This window comes from Vitis riparia, chromosome 17 (genome assembly GCF_004353265.1).
Source record: "Vitis riparia cultivar Riparia Gloire de Montpellier isolate 1030 chromosome 17, EGFV_Vit.rip_1.0, whole genome shotgun sequence".
NCBI lineage: Eukaryota > Viridiplantae > Streptophyta > Magnoliopsida > Vitales > Vitaceae > Vitis > Vitis riparia.
In genome coordinates this window covers 5,550,508-5,573,948 of record NC_048447.1, presented here as the reverse complement: position 1 = coordinate 5,573,948, position 23,441 = coordinate 5,550,508, and the positions used below count along the sequence as shown (strand labels likewise).

The following is a 23,441-nucleotide window of genomic DNA, read 5'->3' as shown; positions in this document are numbered from 1 at the left end:
GGATGACCCACTGGGTGGTCAGTCAGAGTTTGATTCTGACACAGAGGATGAGAAAGTCACACCCATTTCTGGTAGCACATAGTTGATAGATTTTAGGGCACCAGATCAGCTCAGGGAGATCAGGATTGGCTCTTCTCTATCTCCTGATGAGAGGAGTAGGTTGATTGACCTGCTCAGGTCATACCTAGATGTATTTGCATGGTCATATGAGGACATGCCGGGCCTTGACCCCTCCATAGTGCAACATCACCTGCCCATTTTACCACATGCTAGTCCCGTTAAGCAGAAATTGAGGAAACTATACCCTCGATGGAGTTTGCAGGTTAAGGAAGAAATTCAGAAGCAACTCAGTGTTGGCTTCTTGTCAGTGGTTGAGTATCCTGAGTGGCTGGCTAATGTCGTCCCTGTTCCCAAAAAGGACAGCAAGGTTAGAGTTTGTGTTGACTTTCGAGATCTGAATAAGGCCAGCCCTAAGGATGATTTTCCCCTCCCACACATTGATATGCTGGTTGATAGCACTGCAGGGCATCTGATGTTGTCCTTCATGGATGGCTTTGCTGGGTATAATCAGATTCTGATGGCTCCAGAGGATATGGAAAAGACTTCTTTCATTACTGAGTGGGGTACTTACTGCTACCGAGTTATGCCATTTGGGTTGAAGAATGCAGGAGCCACTTATCAGAGAGCTGCTACTACTCTGTTCCATGATATGATGCATAGAGATGTCGAGGTATATGTGGATGACATGATAGTGAAGTCCCGAGACAGGACAGATCACTTAGCAGCCTTACAAAGGTTTTTTGAGAGGATTAGACAGTTCAAGCTGAGATTGAATCCCAAGAAGTGCACCTTTGGGGTGGCTTCTGGAAAATTGCTGAGACACATTGTTAGTGAGCGAGGTATAGAGATTGATCCAGAGAAAATCAGAGCCATACTTGACATGCCTGCCCCGAGGACTGAGAAAGAGATCAGGGGATTCCTAGGTAGATTGCAGTACATCAGTCGTTTCATTGCTATACTGACAGACATTTGTGAGCCTATCTTCCGCCTTCTGAGGAAAAATCAGCCTACAGTTTGGAGTGATGATTGTCAGCGCACTTTTGAGAGGATTAAGGAGTGTCTCCTTTCTCCTCCGATTTTAGTGCCTCCCATACCGGGGCGTCCTTTGCTTCTGTACTTATCAGTTTCAGACATGGCCTTAGGATGCATGTTAGCTCAGCTTGATGATTTGGGGAAGAAGCGTGCCATCTATTATTTGAGTAAGAGGATGCTTGAGTATGAGTGCAAGTACATTATGATTGAGCGTCTTTGCTTGGCATTGGTTTGGGCCACTAGGAGACTTATACATTACATGACAAAGTATTCTGTGCTCTTGGTCTCACGATTGGACCCGTTGAGGTATCTATTTGACAGGCCTGTTCTGACCGGTAGGCTCATGAGATGGCTGGTATTGTTGACAGAGTTTAATATTCATTATGTCACACAGAAGTCAGTAAAAGGAAGCATTGTTGCAGATCATCTAGCTTCTTTGCCGATATCCGATGACAGATCGGTTGATGATGATTTCCATGATGAGCAGATCATTTCAATGACTAGTATTACGGGATGGCGATTGTACTTTGATGGTGCCGCCAATCAGTCGGGGTTTGGCATTGGTATCTTGTTGATATCACCACAGGGTGATCATATCCCCAGATCAGTCCGGTTAGCATTTTCTGATCATCACCGATTGACGAATAATATTGTAGAGTATGAGGCTTGCATTACAGGTTTGAAGACTACACTTGATCTTGGCATTAGACAGTTGGAGATCCACGAGGATTCCAACTTGGTTATAAAGCAAACTCAGGGTATCCGGAGGACATGGGATGAGAAGTTGAAACCCTACCATGCTTACTTGGACCTATTGATTGATAGATTTGATGTGTTAAGGTATATACATCTGCCCAGGGCGGAGAATCAGTTTGCCGATGCATTAGCCACCTTGGCTTCTCTGATTATGATCCCTGCGGGGGTGAATGTTAGGCCATTGTTGATTGAGACTAGGTCTGCACCAGCTTACTATTGTCTGATTGGAGAGATAGAGGATCAGATAGAGCTGCCATGGTATCACGATATTTATCAGTTTCTGTCATGCGGCGCTTACCCAAAGTCAGCCTCGGCCAAGGATAGGAGAGCATTCAGACAGTTGGCCACCAGATTTGTTGTTTGCGAGGATGCGCTGTATAGGAGATCACCTGATGGCTTGTTATTATTATGTCTAGACCGTGCATCTGCAGATCGAGTGATGAGAGAGGTTCATGCAGGGGTCTGTGGCCCACACATGGGAGGTCATATGCTAGCACGTAAGATCATGAGGACTGGCTACTTTTGGTTGACTATGGAGACAGATTGTTGCCAGTTTGTACAGAGATGTCAGGAGTGTCAAATGCATGGAGACTTGATACACGTGCCACCTTCTGAGTTGCATGCACTTGCATCCCCTTGGCCGTTTTCAGTATGGGGTATTGATATTATTGGGAAAATCTTGCCCAAGTCTTCTAGTGGGCATGAGTACATTTTGGTTGCCATTGACTATTTCACTAAGTGGGTGGAAGCTGCTTCTTATGCTAGGTTGACAGCGGCCAGAGTGGCCAAGTTCATCAGATCGCATATTATCTGCCGATACGGGGTCCCTCATGAGCTAATCTCAGACAGAGGGGTGCATTTTAAGGGCGAGGTGGACACGTTGATTCAAGAGTATGGCATTCAGCATCACAGATCGTCTGCGTACAGGCCGCAGACTAACGGGGCAGTTGAGGCCGCAAATAAGAATATCAAGAGGATTTTGAGAAAGATGGTCGAGACTTCTCGGGATTGGTCAGAAAAGCTCCCTTTCGCATTGTGGGCTTATCGTACATCTTTTCGTACCTCTACTGGAGCTACCCCATATTCTTTGGTGTATGGTATGGAGGCAGTGTTACCTGTTGAGATTGAGATGGGATCTTTGAGAGTAGCACTAGAGCAGCATATATCTGAGGCCGAGTGGGCCCAGTCTCGTTATGATCAGCTTAGCCTATTGGATGAGAAGAGATTGACGGCGGCAAATCATGTTCAGGCCTATCAGAGGAAGATGACCCGTGCATTCAGAAAGAGGGTCAGGCCTAGAAAATTCCAAAGAGGTGACCTAGTCTTGAAAGTCCTTAGGGGATTGATCAGTGACCCTAGAGGCAAGTTTAGACCGAGTTGGAGCGGGCCTTATGTCATCCGAGATCTGACTCGAGAGGGAGCTGCCTGGTTGATAGACCTAGACAGAAATCAGTTCACAGAGCCAGTTAATGTGGATCAGTGATTCATGCCTAATTGGTGTCTTAGTTGATTCGTGTCCAGCTGGTGCTCCTTGATTGAGGGAGTAATCAACAAAATTTATAACCTATTACACCATATACTAGGGTAGCAAAGACAAAGCTACTATAGCATAGTGGCTCTAGGATCGTTCACTGGGATGGGTTCACTTTACAAATGATATCAATTCAAAGCTGAATTGGTGCCTTTTCATTTCAAGGTTAGCTTTAAAAGAAAACATAAAGATGTTTGAACAAAGATTGGTCTTAAACTAACCAAAAATAGTAACTGATTTTACTTACAAAGAAAAGTGTTTCTTGGAGTTTTAGATCACTAGGCTCAGATTCCTCATACAAAAAGGGAGTTCCGGTCACTTGTTTCTTTTCCTCGCATTAGAGAATTAACATATAGTTCCTTCTCCAACCGGTGTTATACAGATGCTTCCCATTAATGGGTTCAAACACTAAATCCCTCTCACTGATGCACCTTGCAATGGCTCATACCTCTCACCCAGCAGTTGCCATTCAAGGTGATCTTTAACCTTGGATTACCCGTCAAAAGCTCGCAAGAGATAACTAATGGATGTCTCTTGGAGTCCAAAAGCTTACCAAGTGTTGGCTATTCTAGAAAATCCTACCTTCAAGTCACCTCCCAAAGACTCGCAAGGGGTAAACTAGTGAATCTCCATGGACGGAGATCACTTGCCTTACCAAGTGTTGGCCCAGGTGATTTAAAGACGTTTTAAGTTAACTAAAAAGATAAAAACCATTAACGGGTCACACTTTCTCTTCATTAAAAACTAAAACAAAAAAACTTCCAATTTATGCATGAGGAAACTTACCCGGCTTTCTTCACTCCAAGAGACAAAGAGCCTAGCCTCTCATCCTCTGAGAAAAATCCTTAGAGTTTGATTGGCTAGAAAGAAAACAAACGAGAAAACAAGAATATATAGGAAAAACAGTGCAAGTGCTCTGTTCGTTGATTCTATGTATGATATATTATATATGATGGATCTCCTGGAACAAGCTCCTCCGAGAGTCTCTTTTAGTGTTTACAAGAGAGTTTATATAGGAAGGTAATTTACCCTTCCTTGGATACTTCCTAGCTAAGGAATTACATGAGTGGTTGAATACAAGGAGAAAATGGGGATTTAGACATCAAAAATCTGAAGAAAAATATCTCAAAGTGTCGGTCACAAATATCGGAAAGCACTAAGGACCATTTCGCAGGTGAAAACGAGGTCTGCGAGATTTCGCAGACGCACAAAAAGGGCTGCGAAATTACTTCGCAGCAAACGGCTGATTTCGCACCGCTGCAAAGTGGTCTTTCAGCTTGTGGTGGTTGCCTTCCAACTTGCCGTGAAACTTCAGGAGGAATTCCATAGCACTGTGCAAAATGGCTGTGAAATCATTTCGCAACAAAAGGGTGATTTCGCAGCCGAGCAAAATTCTTCCTTCAGCTTGATGCAGTTGTCTTCCAAAGGCTGTAACTTCCTCATTTCAGCTCCAAACCATACACGGTTTGAAGCGTGGATTCTTGACTTCCTGATCTTTGAAATGGTATATAGAATGTAGAAAATGGACTTCGGGAAGTGCTCCAAAAGTGCAAAGGAAGACTGTAGCTGCTGTCCTCTGTTTTCCTCTTTGTTTTTCTCCTCTTTGCTTCTCTCCTTGCATTCCGGATTTGCTTATGGAAAAGGACTTCAAAGCTTTGGTTCTTCATGTTTCTGAGCTTTCCATTGCTTTGCCATGGATTCCAAATAACTCTCCTCAATCTCGGATTGCTTTGGTGATCAAAAAGCTATCAAAACACCAAAACTTAACACAATTTGATTAGAATTGATTGCAAGGGACCTTAACATGTTAATTGGGTTAAAAGGCAATAACTACTACTCAAAAGTGTTTAAAAAAGTTAATTACAAGCTATGAAATAGCACTTTTTGAGTAGTAATCAATCAGTTGAAGAAGTTTTATGCGTGAGATCATGGTCAAAGGATGGGTGGCCGTCACTTCGAGTAGCCATATTCCCTATTGCACACCCATACATTGATATATACTATTGCTAACCCTTTGAGTCTCACGTGGTTTATTATGGCCTTTTCTTTCATTCAGCCTTGCATACCTTTTCTGACCTAGGTTGGGGACCTACCCTTGTGCGCTTTGTATTTATTGATTGGATCTATGAGCATTGTGGGCATGGTGTCATTCTTCGTTTGTTCTTTCTTGCATCATTGTCTGTTTCTTTTCATCTCCATTTTTAATCTTCACACCGTCTACCTGTTAGTCCAATTTCTATCATCTCTATTCACTTCGCTTCTGTTTTCCCTTGTGTGATGATGATACGCTCTCATCCCAAAGCTACCAGTCAGGTTTGTCACAGCCTTCGTTCCGCCTGTAGGCTTTGATCCAGGATTCTTAGGTTGAAGGGGCCGGTCAAGATTGGAGGTTTGGGGTTCTTTTTGTTGGATTGTGATAGCATGGAATTCGGCCAAAAAAAAAAAAGGAAAAAATAAAATAAAATAAAATAAAAAAGAAAAAAAAAAGAAAAAAATTGTGCTTGTTTGGTATTCGTTGATATACTTGGGATCATCAGAGGCGGTTTTGGGTTTGAGAGATTTCTTTTTCCTTTAAGAGTCAGATGAGAGCATTGTACGATCCTTCTCACCATGGATCTAGGCGACACATTGGGAGTGAGGTTTGGGTTTCCTTGGCACTAGGCCCTTGGATCATTGTCTACATCACCATTCCCATCATATAGTGACTTGCTTTGATTTGGCATTCTTAGGATGAGTTGTTCGTCGTTGTCACATATTGCTATATTCGTATCCCAATTGGTTTCTCCATTTTCTTCTACACCCATTCATCATTCATCTTATCCCTTTTCGTCTACTTCTATCCTCGTCGATCGTCGTTTCACTTCATGAACGATGAGTTCTTTGGTGCATGTCACCTATTGTTTGTTTTTTATTTGGATGCAGGGTTGAGTCACCTTGCTCACATGGTTCTGCGATATTTGACATTGCGCACACAGGGGTTTGGCATTATCTATTGGGAGATTTGGGCCTTTGTTTCCCATTGTTTCATTCACCTTTTACCCCTGGCCTACATTACGGTCCAAGTCGTAAGACCACCCTAAGGCCATGAGATCTCATGTCTACTTCGACGCGGTTCCTTCGGACAAGCTCCGTCTACTGATTGAGTATGGGATGTTGACAGGTCTCCATTGCTTCGGGGGGATATCAAGGGTCACATATTACCTTTCCATTCAGTTTGCTTGCCTCAGGTCCATGATCAGAGATAGATGATACAGAGAGTTGGGACCATTGAGGGCACCTTTGCCTGATGTTTTGACACGTTTATACTAAGGCATGCCCCATCCTTGCATGCTGGCTTTGGCTCTTTATACATGTACGTAGGCATTCCGTTTCACCTAGCGATGTTATGGACATCAAAGTTTGAGTAAGCCCCGCATTCAGCTCAGTTTCTTCATATAGCAGAGTGCTTCTGGGGGTCTAACCCGAGATCAGATTCACGGTATTCATCGACCCAGCAGGGATGCATACCCCATTCATTGTCTTGTTCGTTAGTTCAAATGAGTGGGTCTTCAGTGATGTATTCCAGAGTTTTCATTAAGATAAATGAGTTTCAGATGTACACACTGGGGCATATCCCCTATCAGTTTTTATGGATATTGGATGTTGTGGATTAGAGTGGAGGGTTTTTTTCCTTAGAAATGGATGATTGTGATATTTTCAGCTCTCTGACTTTAACCATATGTGCAGTTATGGGATTCTGACATGATATTGATATCTTAGACTGGGGCATAACTCCTTCCTTTCACCCTTGGTCACATTTATGAGTTTGTCCTATAGGGGCTTCCCCCCTCCTTTCCATTTGTTAGGGGTGATTGTGATTTCTCACTTGTCATTTATCGACATTTTCTGGTGTTACACCGGGGCATACCCCTTTCTTTTGTCATGATGAAGGTGTTTGATTTCTGGCTTCTTCTAGTCATTTGTTGGCAATCCCTGGACGTCATACTGGGGCATACGCCTTTGTTATCAAGGTTAGTATATCAGCGGTTGCATCTTGAGTCTCCCTATTTTGCTCTGAGTTTTGTTTTAAGGCATCCCCTGTTTGTTTAGGTGTTTTGAGCCTTAGTAATGGCATCCCTACCCCTTTTAGTTCGGTGCTTCCTCAGCATCGTGCCCGAGTTCGATCCCGGATTCCATCATTTTCTGGTACTCGCCCGAATTTCACCATTTTTCGGTACTCACCCGGACCCTTTTCCGGTACTCGCCCTGATTTCACACTTTTTTGGTATTCGCCCGGATTTCACCATTTTCCGGTACTCGCCCGGACCCTTCTCCGGTACTTGCCCGAATTCCACCATTTTTCGGTACTCGCCCGGATTTCACACTTTTTCGGTACTCGCCCGGATTCCACCATTTTCCAGTACTCACCCGGACCCTTCTCCGGTACTTGCCCGAATTCCACCATTTTTCGGTACTTGCCCGAACCCTTCTCCGATAGTCGCTCGAATTTCACACTTTTCCAGTACTCGCCCGGATTCCACCATTTTTCGGTACTCGCCCGGATTCCATCATTTTCCGGTACTCGCCCAGATTTCACCATTTTCCGATACTTGCCTGAACCCTTCTTCGGTACTTGCTCGAATTCCACCATTTTTCGGTACTTGCCCGAACCCTTCTTCGGTACTCGCCCGGATTTCATACTTTTTCGGTACTCACCCGGATTCCACCATTTTTCGGTACTCGCCCGAATTTTACCCGTTTTCGGTACTCGCTCGGATTCCACCATTTTTCGGTACTCGCCCGGATTTCACACTTTTCCGATACTCGCCCGGATTCCACCATTTTCCTGTACTCGCCCGGATTTCACACTTTTCTGGTACTCGCCCGGATTCCACCATTTTCCGGTACTCGCCTGGATTTCACACTTTTCCAGTACTCGCCCAGATTGCACCATTTTTCGGTACTCACCCGGATTCCACCATTTTTCGGTACTCGCCCGGACCCTTCTCCGGTACTCGCCTGAATTTTACCCGTTTTCAGTACTCGCCCGGATTCCACCATTTTTCGGTAGTTGCCCGAACCCTTCTCCGGTATTTGCCCGGATCAAATCCTTAATCTTTCCCGACATGGTGATCAGGTCTTCTTTTATCTTTCTCCGGCATCGTGCATAGATCCATAGTCCATTCGGTCAGCATGACTTATTTCCCTTAGCCTTCTTTATTGTTGGGTCGGGACAAAATTGTTGGTTATTTGGGTTCTTCACTAGAGTTCATTTCACTCTTGCATTACATGCACTTCGCACTCACAATTCACTCGTTCATTCACTCTACTGAAGAGGGGCATATTTGTAGACCCTCAATTTTGTCCCTCCACATTGGCATTTATCTTTCGGGTGTCACATCCACCCATCGTTCGCATATGGCACCACTAAGGCCCCTTTTGGGCTTAGTCGGTGTCTGAGCCTCGTGTGGGTTTGTCTGTGGTCCATTGTGGTGCATATGTGGTTCATTTTGGAGGGTCACCATGGCCATTTTCCTAGTCATTCACATCACGCTATAGGAAGGAAGTGGGGTCATCCCGATGTTTTAGCTTAGTTGGAGTTTATAGGGGCATGTTGAGGTTCGGAGCACTCAGGCTTGTTTTGATCGTATCTCCCTCATCCAAACTCAGAATCAAGAACCATTCTTTTTATGGATTCCATATTCTTCTAGGAACATTTTGTAAAATTTTCAAAATTTTTTGCAACCGGTCGGCTGGTTGGTAGCCAATTCAGCCGGTTCAGCCAGTTCATCGAGTCAGCCGATGTAGAACACTGATTTTTGGTAATTGTTTTGATCATATCTCCCTCTTCCAAACTCAGAATCATGCATCGTTTTTTTTCATGGATTCCTTACTCTTCTTAAAACATTCTATCAAATTTTCAAAACTTTTTGCCATCATCTCAACCGGTGGGCATCCGGTTTGGCCGGTTCAGCCGATTCATTGAGTCAACTGAGGTAAAACACTAATTCTAGTAATTTTGGGGCCCAAATCCTACATGGCTCAGGCCTGTAAGCTCCAGATTGGTTTTGGGCAATGTTGTGGGTCCATTTTGGGCCTTGGTCTGGGTTCCTTGCAGCCCACCATGAATCCATATGGATTCTTGGTGGTGAAGCAAGCTGAAAAATGAAGGGAGTGAGCTGGCCTTGTAAGTTTAAGAGAAGTAATGAGGGGTGTGGTTCCCATGCTGATGAAGGGGATTTCGGTGCTGAAGGAGAAGGAACCCAGGAGGCTCAAATGCTGAGAGGGTATGAGTATAAAAGTGGGAGAGAGGAGACAAAAGACCTTTTGGCATTTTCTGAGAGAGGGAAATTTTGTTGGTGAGAGAAACAAAAAGGTCAGGAGCATCTTCTGAGTTGAGAGCGTGGGGAAAGCTTCAGCACTGTGGTTTCTTTGAAGAGGAGAATGACAACATCTTAGTTTTGGGAGTCATCATTGGCATACAGGATCATATTTGGTGGAGATTCTGAGGTAAGCATGCTGAATTTTCTTTGCTGACAGTTTATCTTCCTCGTCTTCATATATTTTTCTCCTTCCTCATCATCTTTTCTTCCTTTGATATGAAGATGTATTGCTTGGGTGTGGATAATAAAGGCCACACATGATTTTTGTTGATTGTTATGAATGGTTTAGGAACTTTCTGACCAAATTTGGGATTTTTATCAACCAGATGAATCGTGGGAACCGGTTCAGCCCCATAACTGGCTGCCTTCAGCCATGGGGAACACCTGCCTTTCTGGTCCGGTTCTCATTCATCCGGGTTTGGAATTGAGAACCATTTCTTTTGTTTGCTTCCTTAATCACTTAGGAACTTTCTGACCAAATTTGGGATTTTTTATCAACCGGATGAACCGGTTGGGAACAGGTTCAACCGATTCAGCCCCATAACTGGCTGCCTCTGTCAGCCATGAGGAACACCTGCCTTTCTTGGTCTTGTTCTCACTCATCCGGGCTTGGAATTGAGAACCGTTTCTTTTATTTTATTCCTTAATCACTTAGGAGCTTTCTGACATAATTTGGGATTTTTTATCAACCGGATGAACCAGTTGGGAACCGGTTCAACCGGTTCAGCACCATAACTGGCTGCCTCTGTCAGCCATGAGGAACACCTGCCTTTCTTGGTCTGGTTCTCACTCATCCGGGCTCAGAATTGAGAACCATTTCTTTTGTTTGCTTCCTTAATCACTTAGAAACTTTTTGACTGAATTTGGGATTTTTTATCAACCGGATGAACCAGTTGGGAACCGGTTCAACCGGTTCAGCACCATAACTGGTTGCCTCTGTCAGCCATGAGGAACACCTGCCTTTCTTGGTCCGGTCTCACTCATCCGGGCTCAGAATTGAGAACCATTTCTTTTGTTTGAATCCTCACTCATTTAGGAGTTTTCTAGAAAAATCTGGAATTCTTCTCAAATAGGTAGTACCATTGAGAACTAGTTCAACCTGTCTGCTGAAGGACTTTAGGTAGCCCTCGATTTTGGCATTTTTCGAGCCTTATCCATTTGGGCTCAAACCCATTTGCTATAGGGCACTTGTGAGCCATCTTGAAGGTTTAAGTCAGTGGTTGATTTCAGTTAGTATGGGCAATTTTGAAGTTATGGGTGGTGTGGTCTAGGTAAGTCTAGTTTGATTTGTATGACATTTGGGGAGTCCATTACCTGATCTCAACCAGCCTTCTTCCTTTTTGGCACAAAATTTGATGCTTGATTCTGAATACATGTTGCGTGGCTGACTCACCCTCTGCTGTAGCACATGGCTAGGGACCATAGGTATGCATCGTTGGTTTTGATTGTTGAATCATATGCATGCATGGTGCTTAATATTGAATGTTTGTTACATGTTTATCTGTGTTTGGCTGACCTTTTATGCAGCGCATGGCTGGGGACCACAGGTACACACCCATTGTTTTGGTTGGTTGAATTCATATGTATGCCAAATACCAATTAGGATTGTGTGATTCATGACATCTATTTAACCTAGGGTTTCATCTTTGACCCATATGCTCCCACATACCCAATTCATTAGTAGAGACCGAGTTCCGGGCCTAAAGGGGTGCTACCTCGCATGAGGTACCTTCCCAATGGGTAACCTGATCCCCGGACCCAGAATCTAGTTTTCGCAGACCGTTTTTTCCATACTGGGGGTCATTAGGGGTTTTTGTTCTTACTTAATTTTCCCCTTTTTAAAAATAAAAATAAAAAGTAAGTGGCGACTCCATACAAACCATTCCTCACCAGGGACAGGTTTTTCAAAACTGGAGAACTCAACTTTTTCATTCCTTCTTTTCTTTTAAAAGCGAGTCGTGTCGGTCCGGTGGATCGGGTGAGGGTCCACATTGGTCTAGCCATATTCTCTACTTTGTTCCAGTTTTGAGGATTCCTGCATTCTTTAACCTATTACTTGGCTGACCTTGGATACATGAGTCGGAGCTATCCCTTCTTCCCTTCATCAGAAGGTGAAGTTCATTCATGATGGACAGGTTATCACGGTACAGTCTACCAAAGATATGTTAGCCTCTTCCGAGCCAGTACTTCAGATTAGTCACAGTGAGGGTGACCTATTTTTGACTGGATTTACTTTTCATGAGATACAAACTCTCGAGATTGAGGATTTTCATAGAGACTTTGTGGCTATGTCATTTGATCAACACAGTAGCACAGTGGTTCTGGATATGATGAGAGGTATGACTTTTCTACCTGGCATGGGGTTAGGACGACGTTAGCAGGGACCCAGCGAGTTTATAGCTGCCATTGACCATGATATGACATTTGGACTTGAGTTCATTCCTACCAGGTCGATTACAGTTACATGGCGCGACTGCGTAAGGAGAGAGTGAGGGCCCATTTATCCCACACACCATTTGATTATCCTATTCGACCTTATAGGATGAGTTTGGCCGACTACTTTGTCAGAGGATCAGAGATTCGACCTCGTCTAAAGGAGATTGATAGTGTGGTTCATATAGATAGAGAGACCGAGCTTCAGCATCTATTTCACCATCTACAGTTGAGTGATGGGGCTCCCGACACTTCTTTCCCTATGGCGATTACTCCCACGTCTCCAGATCGAGCTAGCATGTTGTCACTATGCTTTCTAGAGGAGATCACTAGTGATGGGGTGATTGTTGATCCTACTGAGATGATTGATGGAGTTGTCCCCCATGATGAGTACCGTGATGAGATGGACATGATGACCGTGAGCCAGATTACCAGCATTGTTCAGCTTCAGCCTGTTTCATCATTTGATATGTTTGGGTTGTCTACCATTGAGATCCTTGAGAGGACCTAGACTATTCCTATTCCAAAGTTTCTAGAGGATGATAGTAGTTTATTTGAGGGCATTGTTAGCCCAGTTGAGGGAGCGTCCGACCTTGTGGACCGACCTTTTTCTTTTGATGTTTTATCGAGATTTGTCTCCCGCTCTGACGCTGTTACTATTGCTTCATTTATGGATTTGAGCATTTTTTAGTATTCGCCTGTCTCTTGTGATAGCATCTCTATATCTACACCCCACCCACCCATCTCACCGATATTTGATATAGATGATGAAGTTGCATGGCCCGATCCGGATAGGGACTCTTCTGATCATGACTCTGATCCCGTGGATGAGAGAGTTTCACCTGCTACAGGGGATGTTGAGACTGTTGATTTTGGCACAAAGGATCAGCCTAGAGACTTGAAGATTGGTTCACCCCTATCTACAGATGAGAGAGATAGACTTATTCATTTACTCAGGTCATACTTGGATGTTTTTACATAGTCTTATGAGGACATGCTGGTCTTGATCCCTCTATAGTTCACACACACTGCCTATCCTACCACATGCCAGACCAGTTAACAGAAATTGAGACGATTACATCCACGTTGGATTCTGTAGGTGAAAGAGGAGATTCAGAAACAACTCAGTGTTGGATTCATCTATTCAGTGGTTGGCTAATGTCGTCCCATACCCAAAAAGGATGGCAAAGTTAGAGTTTGTGTGGACTTCAGAGATCTTAATAAAGCCATCCTAAAGACGACTTCCCTCTCCACATATTGATTGTTAGTTGATAGCACTACAGGCCATTCGATGTTGTCTTCATGGATGGGTTTTCAGGGTATAATCAGATTTTGATGGCTCCAGAGGACATGGAGAAGACAACCTTTATTATTGAGTGGGGAACCTACTGTTACAAGGTTATGCCATTCGGGTTGAAGAACGCATGAGCCACTTATCAGAGGGCCGCTACTACTTTGTTTCATGACATGATGCATAGGGACGTTGAAGTTTATGTGGATGATATGATTATGAATCCCAAGGCAGAGCAGATCACCTAGAGGCTCTAGAGAGATTCTTTGAGAGGATCCGGGAGTTTAGATTGAGGTTGAATCCCAAGAAGTGCACCTTTGGAGTAACTTTTAGGAAGTTATTGGGACATATGGTCAATGAGCAAGGCATAGAGGTCGACCCAGATAAAATCAAAGCCATACTTGACATGCCTGCACCAAAGACTAAGAAAGAGATTAGAGGTTTTCTGGGCAGATTACAGTACATTAGTCGTTTCATAGCCAAATTGACAGACATATGTGAGCCCATTTTTTGTCTTTTAAGGAAGAACCAGCCAACAGTTTGGAATGATGATTGTTAGCTTGCATTTGAGAAGATCAAGGGGTATTTGCTTTCTCCTCATGTTTTAGTGCCTCCTACGCAGGACGTCCACTTCTTCTATATTGTCATTTCAGACATGGCCTTGGGATGTATGTTAGCTCAGATTGATGACTCAGGGAAGGAACGGGCTATTTACTACTTGAGTAAGAGGATGCTGGAGTATGAAGTGAAATATGTTACGATTGAGCGCCTATGCTTAGCACTAGTTTGGGCTACCAAGAGATTGAGGCATTACATGACAGAGTGCTCAGTGCATATGATATCCCGCCTAGACCCATTGAGATACTTATTTGATAGACCTGCATTGACTGGTAGACTGATGAGATGGCTCATACTTTTGACAGAGTTTGATATCCAGTATGTTTCTCAGAAGTCTATTAAGGGAAGTATTGTCGCCGATCACCTAGCCTCACTACCGACATCTAAGGATAGACCAGTTGATGATGATTTTCCAAATGAGGAGTTTGTTGCTATGACCAGCTTATCAGGATGGTGCATGTACTTTGATGGTGCAGCCAATCAGCCAGGGTATGGGATAGGTGTTCTGTTGGTATCCCTTCAGGGTGATCATATTCCGAGGTCTGTTCGTTTGGCATTTTCTGATCGACATCCTGCCACGAATAATATAGTTGAGTATGAGGCTTGTATCCTTGGTTTAGAGACTGCATTGGAGCTTGACATTAGACAGATGGAGGTATTTGGTGACTCCAATCTGGTACTTAGACAAATTCAGGGGGATTGGAAGACTAAGGATGTGAAGCTTAAGCCATATCACACTTATTTGGAGTTGTTGGTTGCGAGATTTGATGACTTGAGATATGTTCATCTACCTAGAGCGTATAACTGGTTTGCCGACGCCTTAGCTACCCTAGCTTCTTCTATGGACATTTCGATTGATGTAGTTATACGTCCATTGCTGATTGAGTTGAGGTCTGCACCCGCCTACTGTTGTTTGATTGGAGAAACAGAGATCCAGGATGATCTACCTTGGTATCATGACATTTATCAGTTTCTTAGATTTGGCACGTACCCTGAGGTAGCCACTACCAAGGATAGGAGAGCACTGAGGAATTTGGCCACTAGATTCGTGATTTGTGGAAATACCTTATACAGACGATCAACTGATGGTATGCTTCTATTATGTTTAGATCGAGCCTCTGCAGATCGAGTGATGAGAGAGGTTCATGCAGGAGTTTGTGGTCCGCATATGGGAGGACACATGCTAGCCCATAAGATTATGAGGACGGGTTACTTCTGGTTGACTATGGAGACAGATTGTTGTCAGTTTGTTCAGAAATGCCCAGAGTGTCAGATTCATGGTGATCTTATTCATGCATCGCCATCAGAGTTACACGCTTTGACCTCGCCATGGCCATTTTCAATATAGGGTATTGATATTATTGGGAAAGTTTCACCAAAATCTTCCAGTGGTCATGAGTTCATCCTAGTTGCCATAGATTATTTCACCAAGTGGGTGGAAGCCGCATCATATGTGAGGTTGACAGCTGCTAGGGTTGCCAGTTTCATCAGGTCACACATCATTTGCCGTTATGGGGTTCCCCATGAGTTGATTTCAGATAGAGGGGTGCACTTCCAAGCTGAGGTAGATACTTTGTTGCAGAAGTATGGCATCATAGATCTTCAGCATATAGGCCACAGACCAACGGGGCAGTAGAGGTTGCGAATAAGAATATTAAGAGGATTTTAAGGAAGATGGTTGAAACTTCTCGAGATTGGTCAGAGAAACTTCCTTTTGCATTATGGGCATACCGTACCTCTTTTCGCACCTCTACAAGAGCTACACCTTACTCTTTAGTATATGGTATGGAGGTTGTTTTGTCGGTTGAGACAGAGATGGGTTCTCTGAGAGTAGCCCTTAAGCAGCAGATTTCTGAGACAGAGTGGGCTCAGGCTCGGTTTGACCAGCTTAACCTTTTAGATGAGAAGAGATTGAGAGCAACTGATCATATTCAGGCCTATAAGAGGAAGATAACTCGTGCCTTCAGGAAACAGGTTAAGCCTAGACCATTACAAAAAGGGGATTTAGTTTTGAGGATTCTCAAAGGTTTGATTGGAGACCCTAGAGGAAAGTTCAGACCTAGTTGGAGTGGGCCTTATGTTATTCGAGAGTTGACTCCAGAAGGGGCTGCATGGTTGACTGACTTAGATGGAAACCAGTTTTCAGAGCCTACCAATGTGGATCAGCTGAAGAAGTATTATATTTGAGATTATGGTCGTAGGATGGGTGGCCATCATTTCGGTCAGCCTTTCACCTTATCACCTTTATTAATATATTTAACCGTTGCTAGCCCATAGAGCCTCACGTGGTATTTTATAGTCTTATTTCTTTCTTATAGCCTTGATTACCATTTCTACACCCAGGTTGGGACCCTTTGATGTATATGCATGCTTTGCTAGGAAAGTCTCATGAGCTTTAGACTTATAAGTCTATCTTCTCATTCTTGTTACCATCCCTTATCACCCCATTTGTTCTATTTTACTATCATCACATTTTCATTGTCTCTCTTGCATTTAATATTCTTTGCTTCATCTTATCTCTTCTATTTCTTGGGTTGATGATTCTTCACATCTTGGTGCAAAAGAGGGCAGTCATATCACTCCATCCATCCCCTCATTTGGCATTGATTCGAAGATTTTAGTTTGAGAGGTTGTCTCATGGGTTAGGGTTCATGTATTCATCAGTGGTCTAAGAGAGTTTGTTCATTCCTTGTATCTTTCCCATTGGAGTTCAATTTATTAATGATCAGAGCATGTGCATCCAAAAAAAAAAAGCGCAATGACATGTTTATGTATGGTATCTTGCTCCATTGGGCACTTATATCACCTTTTGAGGTTTATTTACTGGGTATTTTGGTCGTTGTGGGTTCTTGTGAGATTTTTATACGAGTTTTCACTCCTTGAGCCACTCTCGTTATGCATTTGGAGTGTTGAGGGTTCATGTGAGAGTTCTATGGTATCCTATGCTTATCGGATCATGGTTGATATGTATTAGATATGAGAGATGAGTAATCTTTTTACTAGGGTCTCCGGATCATTGTCTAACTCATCATTCCATCATTGGTGACATGACTTTCCTTTATTGTACTAACATGAGTTGATCATCATCTATTCTACTTTCTCATTGCCTTCTTTTGTATCCCATTACCTCTTTCCAGATATTCATTTCACCTTTTATCTATTCCTTACATATTGATACACATTTTTTTATTCGATACCTTCTTCACATCATTCACATGTTTCATTGATGGTTTGACCACTCATCATTTCTCTCATCTCATCATTGACATTTCCTTTGGTTACCTTTAGGTCCATGGCTCATGAGATTTTTCTATGCATTACATCTGGTACACAAGGGTATGGGTTTGATCATTGGGTATTTGAGCCTAGTTTCCCTTCACTTCTTTCACCCTTTCACCCTAGCCTATGTTACGTCCCGTGTCTTAAGACCACCCTGAGGCCATGAGATCAGGCATTATCTTTGACAGTCTTCACTTGGACAGACTTTTGTAGACTGGTTGAAGTATAGTCGTTATCATGTTCTCTTTTATGGAAGATACTTTTGGAAGCATTTGGTCTCTCTCTTGCTTGACATATTGATGTTTGATGGATTTTTGAGTTTGGAGACAGTTCATCGATGATATTGAATTCATCCCTTTGTCGACATCAGATATCCATACTGGGGCATATTCCTCTTTCATTCGGTTGAGATGAGCCCCTAGTGGAGTATGTTGAGATGATATCAGTTCCAGTGGAGCATTATTGAGCTCATTGACAGTTTTCATGATTCCAGATTCCATTTGTGGAGTATTTTTGAGATAGACTAGTGGATCATTTTTTAGTTGGAGGCGGTTTTCATTGCGGTGTATAGATCTTGTACATTGGGGTATATTTCCCCATTTGGAGGTCACCAGATTCCCATTAGATTTAGTTAGGGATTCATCAGAGACGTGCTTCTACTCTCAGGATTATCATATTCCTCATCATTTTGGTTATTCATTTGAGATCAAATCTAGTGAGTCTTCCTTGAGATATCCACACTGGGGCATATTTCCCCTTTTCTCTGAGGTTTTCTAATTGATGTTGGATGATATGACTATTCCTATCCATGGTCATAGAGATGTTGGATTGATTTTGACTGATTCTCTATTGTACATCAGATATCCATACTGGGGCATATTCCCCTCTCCATGATGAGATTATGTTCGGGCAGCGGTATATAGATGGATGATCATTGTTGGTTGTTTATCTCGCGACTTCGACATCAGATATCATACTGGGGCATATCCCCTCTCCTTTGCGAGATTTGTTTGGGCAGTGGTGTGAGGATGGATCATTAGTGTCTTTTTTCTACCTCATGATTTTGATATTGGATCTTATACTGAGGCATATTTCCCCATTTTCTTTGAGTATCCTTGAGATCGAGACAATGGCCAGCTCGGTTTTAGATTGAGATTAATTTGGAGCTTTCGGCGATTGATTATATTAGGACCTCCCTACATGGATTTATCGAGATAGAGATGGATCATATTGGCTTTCACCAGAGGAGCATGGTTGGATCCTTTAGCTAGATGTTCGTGGGATAGATTTGTTTTCATCATTATCACCTTATAGATTGGATTACCCAGATGAGCAGTATTTTGTGCACCTTGAGATTTGTTTCTAGATGAGCCACGATATCCACACTTTGAGATTTACCTTTTGAGATTCGTCGGAGAGCAACTTTTCAGATACAGAGAGTTCTTCCAGTTTGACTTTTCAGAGGTTTGTCATGATGTATTGGTTTCTGACCTATTGATTTCAGCTGATGATTAAGTTACTGGTTTGTTAGCAGTGTGAGCACCCTGGATACTAGGGCATATTTCCCTTCTTGAGCTCAGTAGTCCGACTCTTGTCACTTTGAGTATACTACTTTGAGCCCATTTACTTCCCATCCACGTTCGACTTGGTCTTCTTTATCTGTTCCTTCTAGGCCCTGAGCCCCATAGCCTTGAGCTATCCACTCCTTTTAGACCCTGAGTCTTATGGCCTTGATTTATCCGTTTCTTCTAGGCCTCGAGCCTCATAGCCCTGAGCTATCATTTCCTATAGACCCAGAGTCTTTCCAGCCCTCAGCTGAGCCTTCATCATTTGGTCTCCCATGAGTGGTTTGACCAGGAGTTTGCGTATCGCATTCTCCTTCTAGCCGATCAGTTATAGAGCTCGGAGCTCATAGCCCTGAGCTATTCATTGTAACCCCGATTTACTCATTGCATCATGACCCAGAGTCATTTATGTCATCCATAGCCCTAAGTTATTCATCGTAACTCCAAGTTGCTTATTGCACCAAGACCCAGAGTCATTCATTCCACCCATAGCCTTGAGCTATTCATCATAACCCTGACTTACTCACCGCATCATGACCCAGAGTCATTCATAGCATCCTGAGCCCTGAGCTTACAACCCATAGTCATTTGCGTCCTTCACATCCTTGAGACATTTCGTTTCCATCATTCTAGCCACTTGCAAGTGACCTTGACCCGGCACCATGAGCCGGAAAGCATCCTGATCGGCTATCCATTTAGAGCCCTGAGCTCATGACCCAAAGTCATTTCTCTTATTTATGACCCAGAGTCATTCTTTCCATTTAGAGCCCTGAGCCCGTGACCCGGAGTCATTCACTTCATCTATGACCCATAGTCATTCTTAGCATTTATAGGCCTGAGCTCATGACCCAGAGTCATTTATCCAATTTACGACCCAAAGTCGTTCATCCAATTTCCGACCCAGAGTCGTTTGTCCTATTTTTGACCTAGAGTCATTCTTCTTGTCCATGACCTAGAGTTATTTATCTCATCCATGACTTTGAGTCATCATTTTCATCTTTTTCCATCTTTGTGCTACTTGTCACATACCTTTCTCTCTTCACTATCATTCCCCCACGTAGAGTTGTCCCTTCCTTATCGTTGCAGCCCCATGTTCCGACCTTACTCACATCATGTGCTAACACAAAATCTCTGGTCCTTCTTTAGTTCTTCAGTATAGTTCACTTCGTTTCGCTCATTACTCGTATTTCTACTCACATTTTCTACGCTCGTGATCTATACCGAAGAGGGGCATATTTGTAGACCCTCAATTTTGTCCTCCTAACACATGTCCTATTAGATACTTGTTTGATACTTTACAGTAGTTCCTCGGTGGCCCATAGCTACTCACGTTACTTACCTTTCTTGAGCCACCTCGGAGACTCTGGTTAAGGGATCGCCTAACCCCTTTATTGTGACCCTTGGCAGTTTTGATTTAGACTTAAGCTTTCCATTCCTTTTTAGGATAGTTCTTAGGCATGTTTAGGTCATTGAGGCAATATCCCAATAACTTCAAGACACCTAGTTCATTAGACACCCACGTAAGCACACTTAGTCAACTTCGTTCGCCCTAGCGCACTAGGACACACCCTAGGTCACCTTTAGATGTTCCTGCATGGTTTGCACGGTTGCATGACTCGTATTTTTGGTGGTTACATGGCTCGTACGGCTTGCATGTGGTTGATTTTTATTTTTTGTTTTAATTATTTTTTATTTTTTATTTTTAGGTGCGTGATTTAAATTTCTTTTGATTTTCAATTTCATGATATTTATTTATTTTAATCTTTATTTTATTTTTACTTTATTTTTCTTTCTATTTTTATCTTTATTTTATTTCTTGCATGAGGAAACGGTTGCCATCTATTTGGAGGGAAGATCACCAAAATTTTAGGAAAAGGAAGAGATTGCTGCCCATAAAAGAATATATGGAAACTTCCATACAGAAAAGGATTTTTAGAGAGATGTAATCTCCATGGACAGACAGATACATGGAAAGAAAGGCGAGATTTTATGATTTTCTAATGGGAGGCACCAATAGCAAGGGGATTCGATACCGAGATCTGGCACTAAAAGGAAGGCATGCATTGCATAAAAAGGAAAGAGAAAAAGGGGATTTGGGTGGAGGCTAGAGATTGGGAGGATTCTTTGATTGTCAAAGGTAGAGAGAGAGGTTGTCAAGGGAAGAGGAAGGAAGCACGAAAAAGACCAATGGGAAAAATCTGAGAATACAAAAACCAGTGGAGATTTTCTCACTGAAAGGAAGTGTTTCCATGTATGTTTAGTATAAACCCCTTCTTGATTCCGATTATCCTTTTAATGTATGAATTTTTGTTGGATTTTGAGTCTTGTTTGGATGCTAGGGCGTAGAATGACGGAGGTCATATGTTTGTCTACATTGGTACTTGATTGCTTCTATAGATGTTGTTGATTTGTCTCTTTGGAGTTCTCTAATTTTGATTTAGGGGTGAAAGGTTCTATTTTTTTTTTTCCTGTGCATTACATGAGAACTATGGCTATACTTGTTTGCTGGAATCTGCTCGTACCTCTCTCACCATTCCAAGCCCATTGACAAAGCAATGGAATGTGGCTTTGCTTGGTTATTCTTTTTTTTTTTTTTTCCTTATCTCTACTCTGTTTTCTAAAGCTCTTTCTCTTTGTATTCGTTTCTTCCTTTTCTTTTCTTTTTCTAGTTTTTTTTTTTTTTTGGTACCTTGTCTCCATTATGCAGCAATTTCTGGAACTCTTGGAATAGGAAGAATTATGTCAGGCCAACATTCCACCTTCTCCGGATATATCACATCCGAAATTCTGTCCGACCCAACGTTCCACCTTCTCCGGATATCTCACATCCGGAATTCTGTCCCGTCGACATTCCACCTATTCCAGATATCTCACATCTGGAATTCTGTCCCGCCGACATTCCACCTTCTCCAGATATATCACATCCGGAATTCTGTCCAGCCCAACGTTCCACCTTCTCCGGATATCTCACATCCGGAGTTCTGTCCCGCCGACATTCCACCTTCTCCGGATATCTCATATTCGGAATTCCATCCTACCGACATCCCACCTTCTCCCGGAATTCTGTCCGGCCCAACGTTCCACCTTCTCCAGATATCTCACATCCGGAATTCTGTCCCGCCGACATTCCACCTTCTCTAGATATCTCACATCTGGAATTCTGTCTCGCCGACATTCCACTTTCTCCGGATATATCACATCGGAATTCTATCCAGCCCAACGTTCCACCTTATCCAGATATCTCACATCCAGAATTCTGTCCCGCCGACATTCCACCTTCTCCGGATATATCACATCCTGAATTCTATCCGGCCCAACGTTCCACCTTCTCCATATATCTCACATCTGGAATTCTGTCCTGCCGACATTCCACCTTCTCCGGATATCTCACATTCAGAATGTCCGGCCAACGTTCCACTTTCTCCGGATATCTCATATCCGGAATTATGTCCGGCCAACGTTCCACCCTCTCTGGATATCTCACATCCGGAATTTTTTCTGGCCAACGTTCCACCCTCTCCTCTATTTGCTTCTTTGATTGGGAATTTATTGTTTTTAAATTGAATTTTTGAATCATTTTTCAACTAAATATTCTCAGCATTAAAAAATCCATCTTTAATAATCCCTTGCTGCCATTTTTCCTCTCAGCATGCACTTTCACTACTTTCTTTGACTTTCAACCATTTTCTTGATCTTCTTGATTTTTCACAAGCATGAATAACTTTCGTGATTCCAAACAATGGAATTCATAGAATCAACTCATGCAAAATTGATTAGGGCTTTGAAGAGGGCCCGACATTCATGATATCTTCTTCGATAGTGTTTGTCCAATATTTGATTAATTGTGCTTTCTCTTTGAGATACGTGAGATTATTATGCACCTATCATTAAGCAATCTTGTTTCCCATAGAGGCATTTTAGCTTGCTATCCAGGTACGCTCCTTCACACCTATTTTTAAGAATTCCATAGACACATATGTTACTGATGACTATATCCATACATGATGTGATTCTTGGGTGTTTTGATATATGCTTGACTTGCTTGGATAAAACACTTTGTGTGATATATCATCTAAACTAAGCATTGATGCTTTATAATAGCGCTCAAGAAGCGATTCAAGTGCACACCCTAACTCTACTTTATTGTGTTCTTATCTTGTTTAGCATGCAATTTTTTTTAAAATCACCCTTGCTTACTTAGGTATCCATGATCAACTATTTAATTGCCACGTTTCCCTCAACTTAGTCAGTAGAGACCTTTATAGGGCTTAAAGGGGTGCTACCTTTTAGAGGTACCTTCCCAATAAGTAACCTGATCCCCGGACCTAGACTCAGGTTTCCCAAAGACATGCTTTTTCCAAAACTATGGAGTCACTTTTAGGGTTTTTCTTTCTTGTTTTATTTTCCCTTTAAAATAAAAATAAAATAGGTGGCGGCTCCAACTTTTCTAAAACTAAATATTTTTTCACAAATAAAAAGCGAGTCTCGTCGATCGAGTGGGGACGCACGTGAAA

At 42.7% G+C, this 23,441-nt stretch overlaps 1 protein-coding gene across 1 annotated transcript; it reads left to right on the top strand.

Moving 5' to 3' along the window:
- Positions 1 to 214: 214 nt before the first annotated feature.
- LOC117904030 lies at positions 215 to 3,331 on the top strand. Its single transcript, XM_034816559.1, has 5 exons — positions 215 to 363; positions 424 to 561; positions 721 to 2,330; positions 2,391 to 2,803; positions 2,954 to 3,331. The coding sequence occupies exons 1-5, from the start codon at positions 215 to 217 to the stop codon at positions 3,329 to 3,331; spliced, it is 2,688 nt and encodes an 895-aa protein (XP_034672450.1).
- The last annotated feature ends 20,110 nt before the right edge of the window (positions 3,332 to 23,441 follow it).

What these genes read in the sequence shown, in the direction of transcription:
- LOC117904030 (XM_034816559.1), top strand. Translation starts at nt 215, where the DNA reads ATGCCGGGCCTTGACCCCTCCATAGTGCAACATCACCTGCCCATTTTA. An exon ending in TTCATGGATGGCTTTGCTGG is followed by an intron (nt 562 to 720) that starts GTATAATCAGAT and finishes TATGATGCATAG; the next exon opens with AGATGTCGAGGTATATGTGG. An exon ending in CTAACGGGGCAGTTGAGGCC is followed by an intron (nt 2,804 to 2,953) that starts GCAAATAAGAAT and finishes TATGGTATGGAG; the next exon opens with GCAGTGTTACCTGTTGAGAT.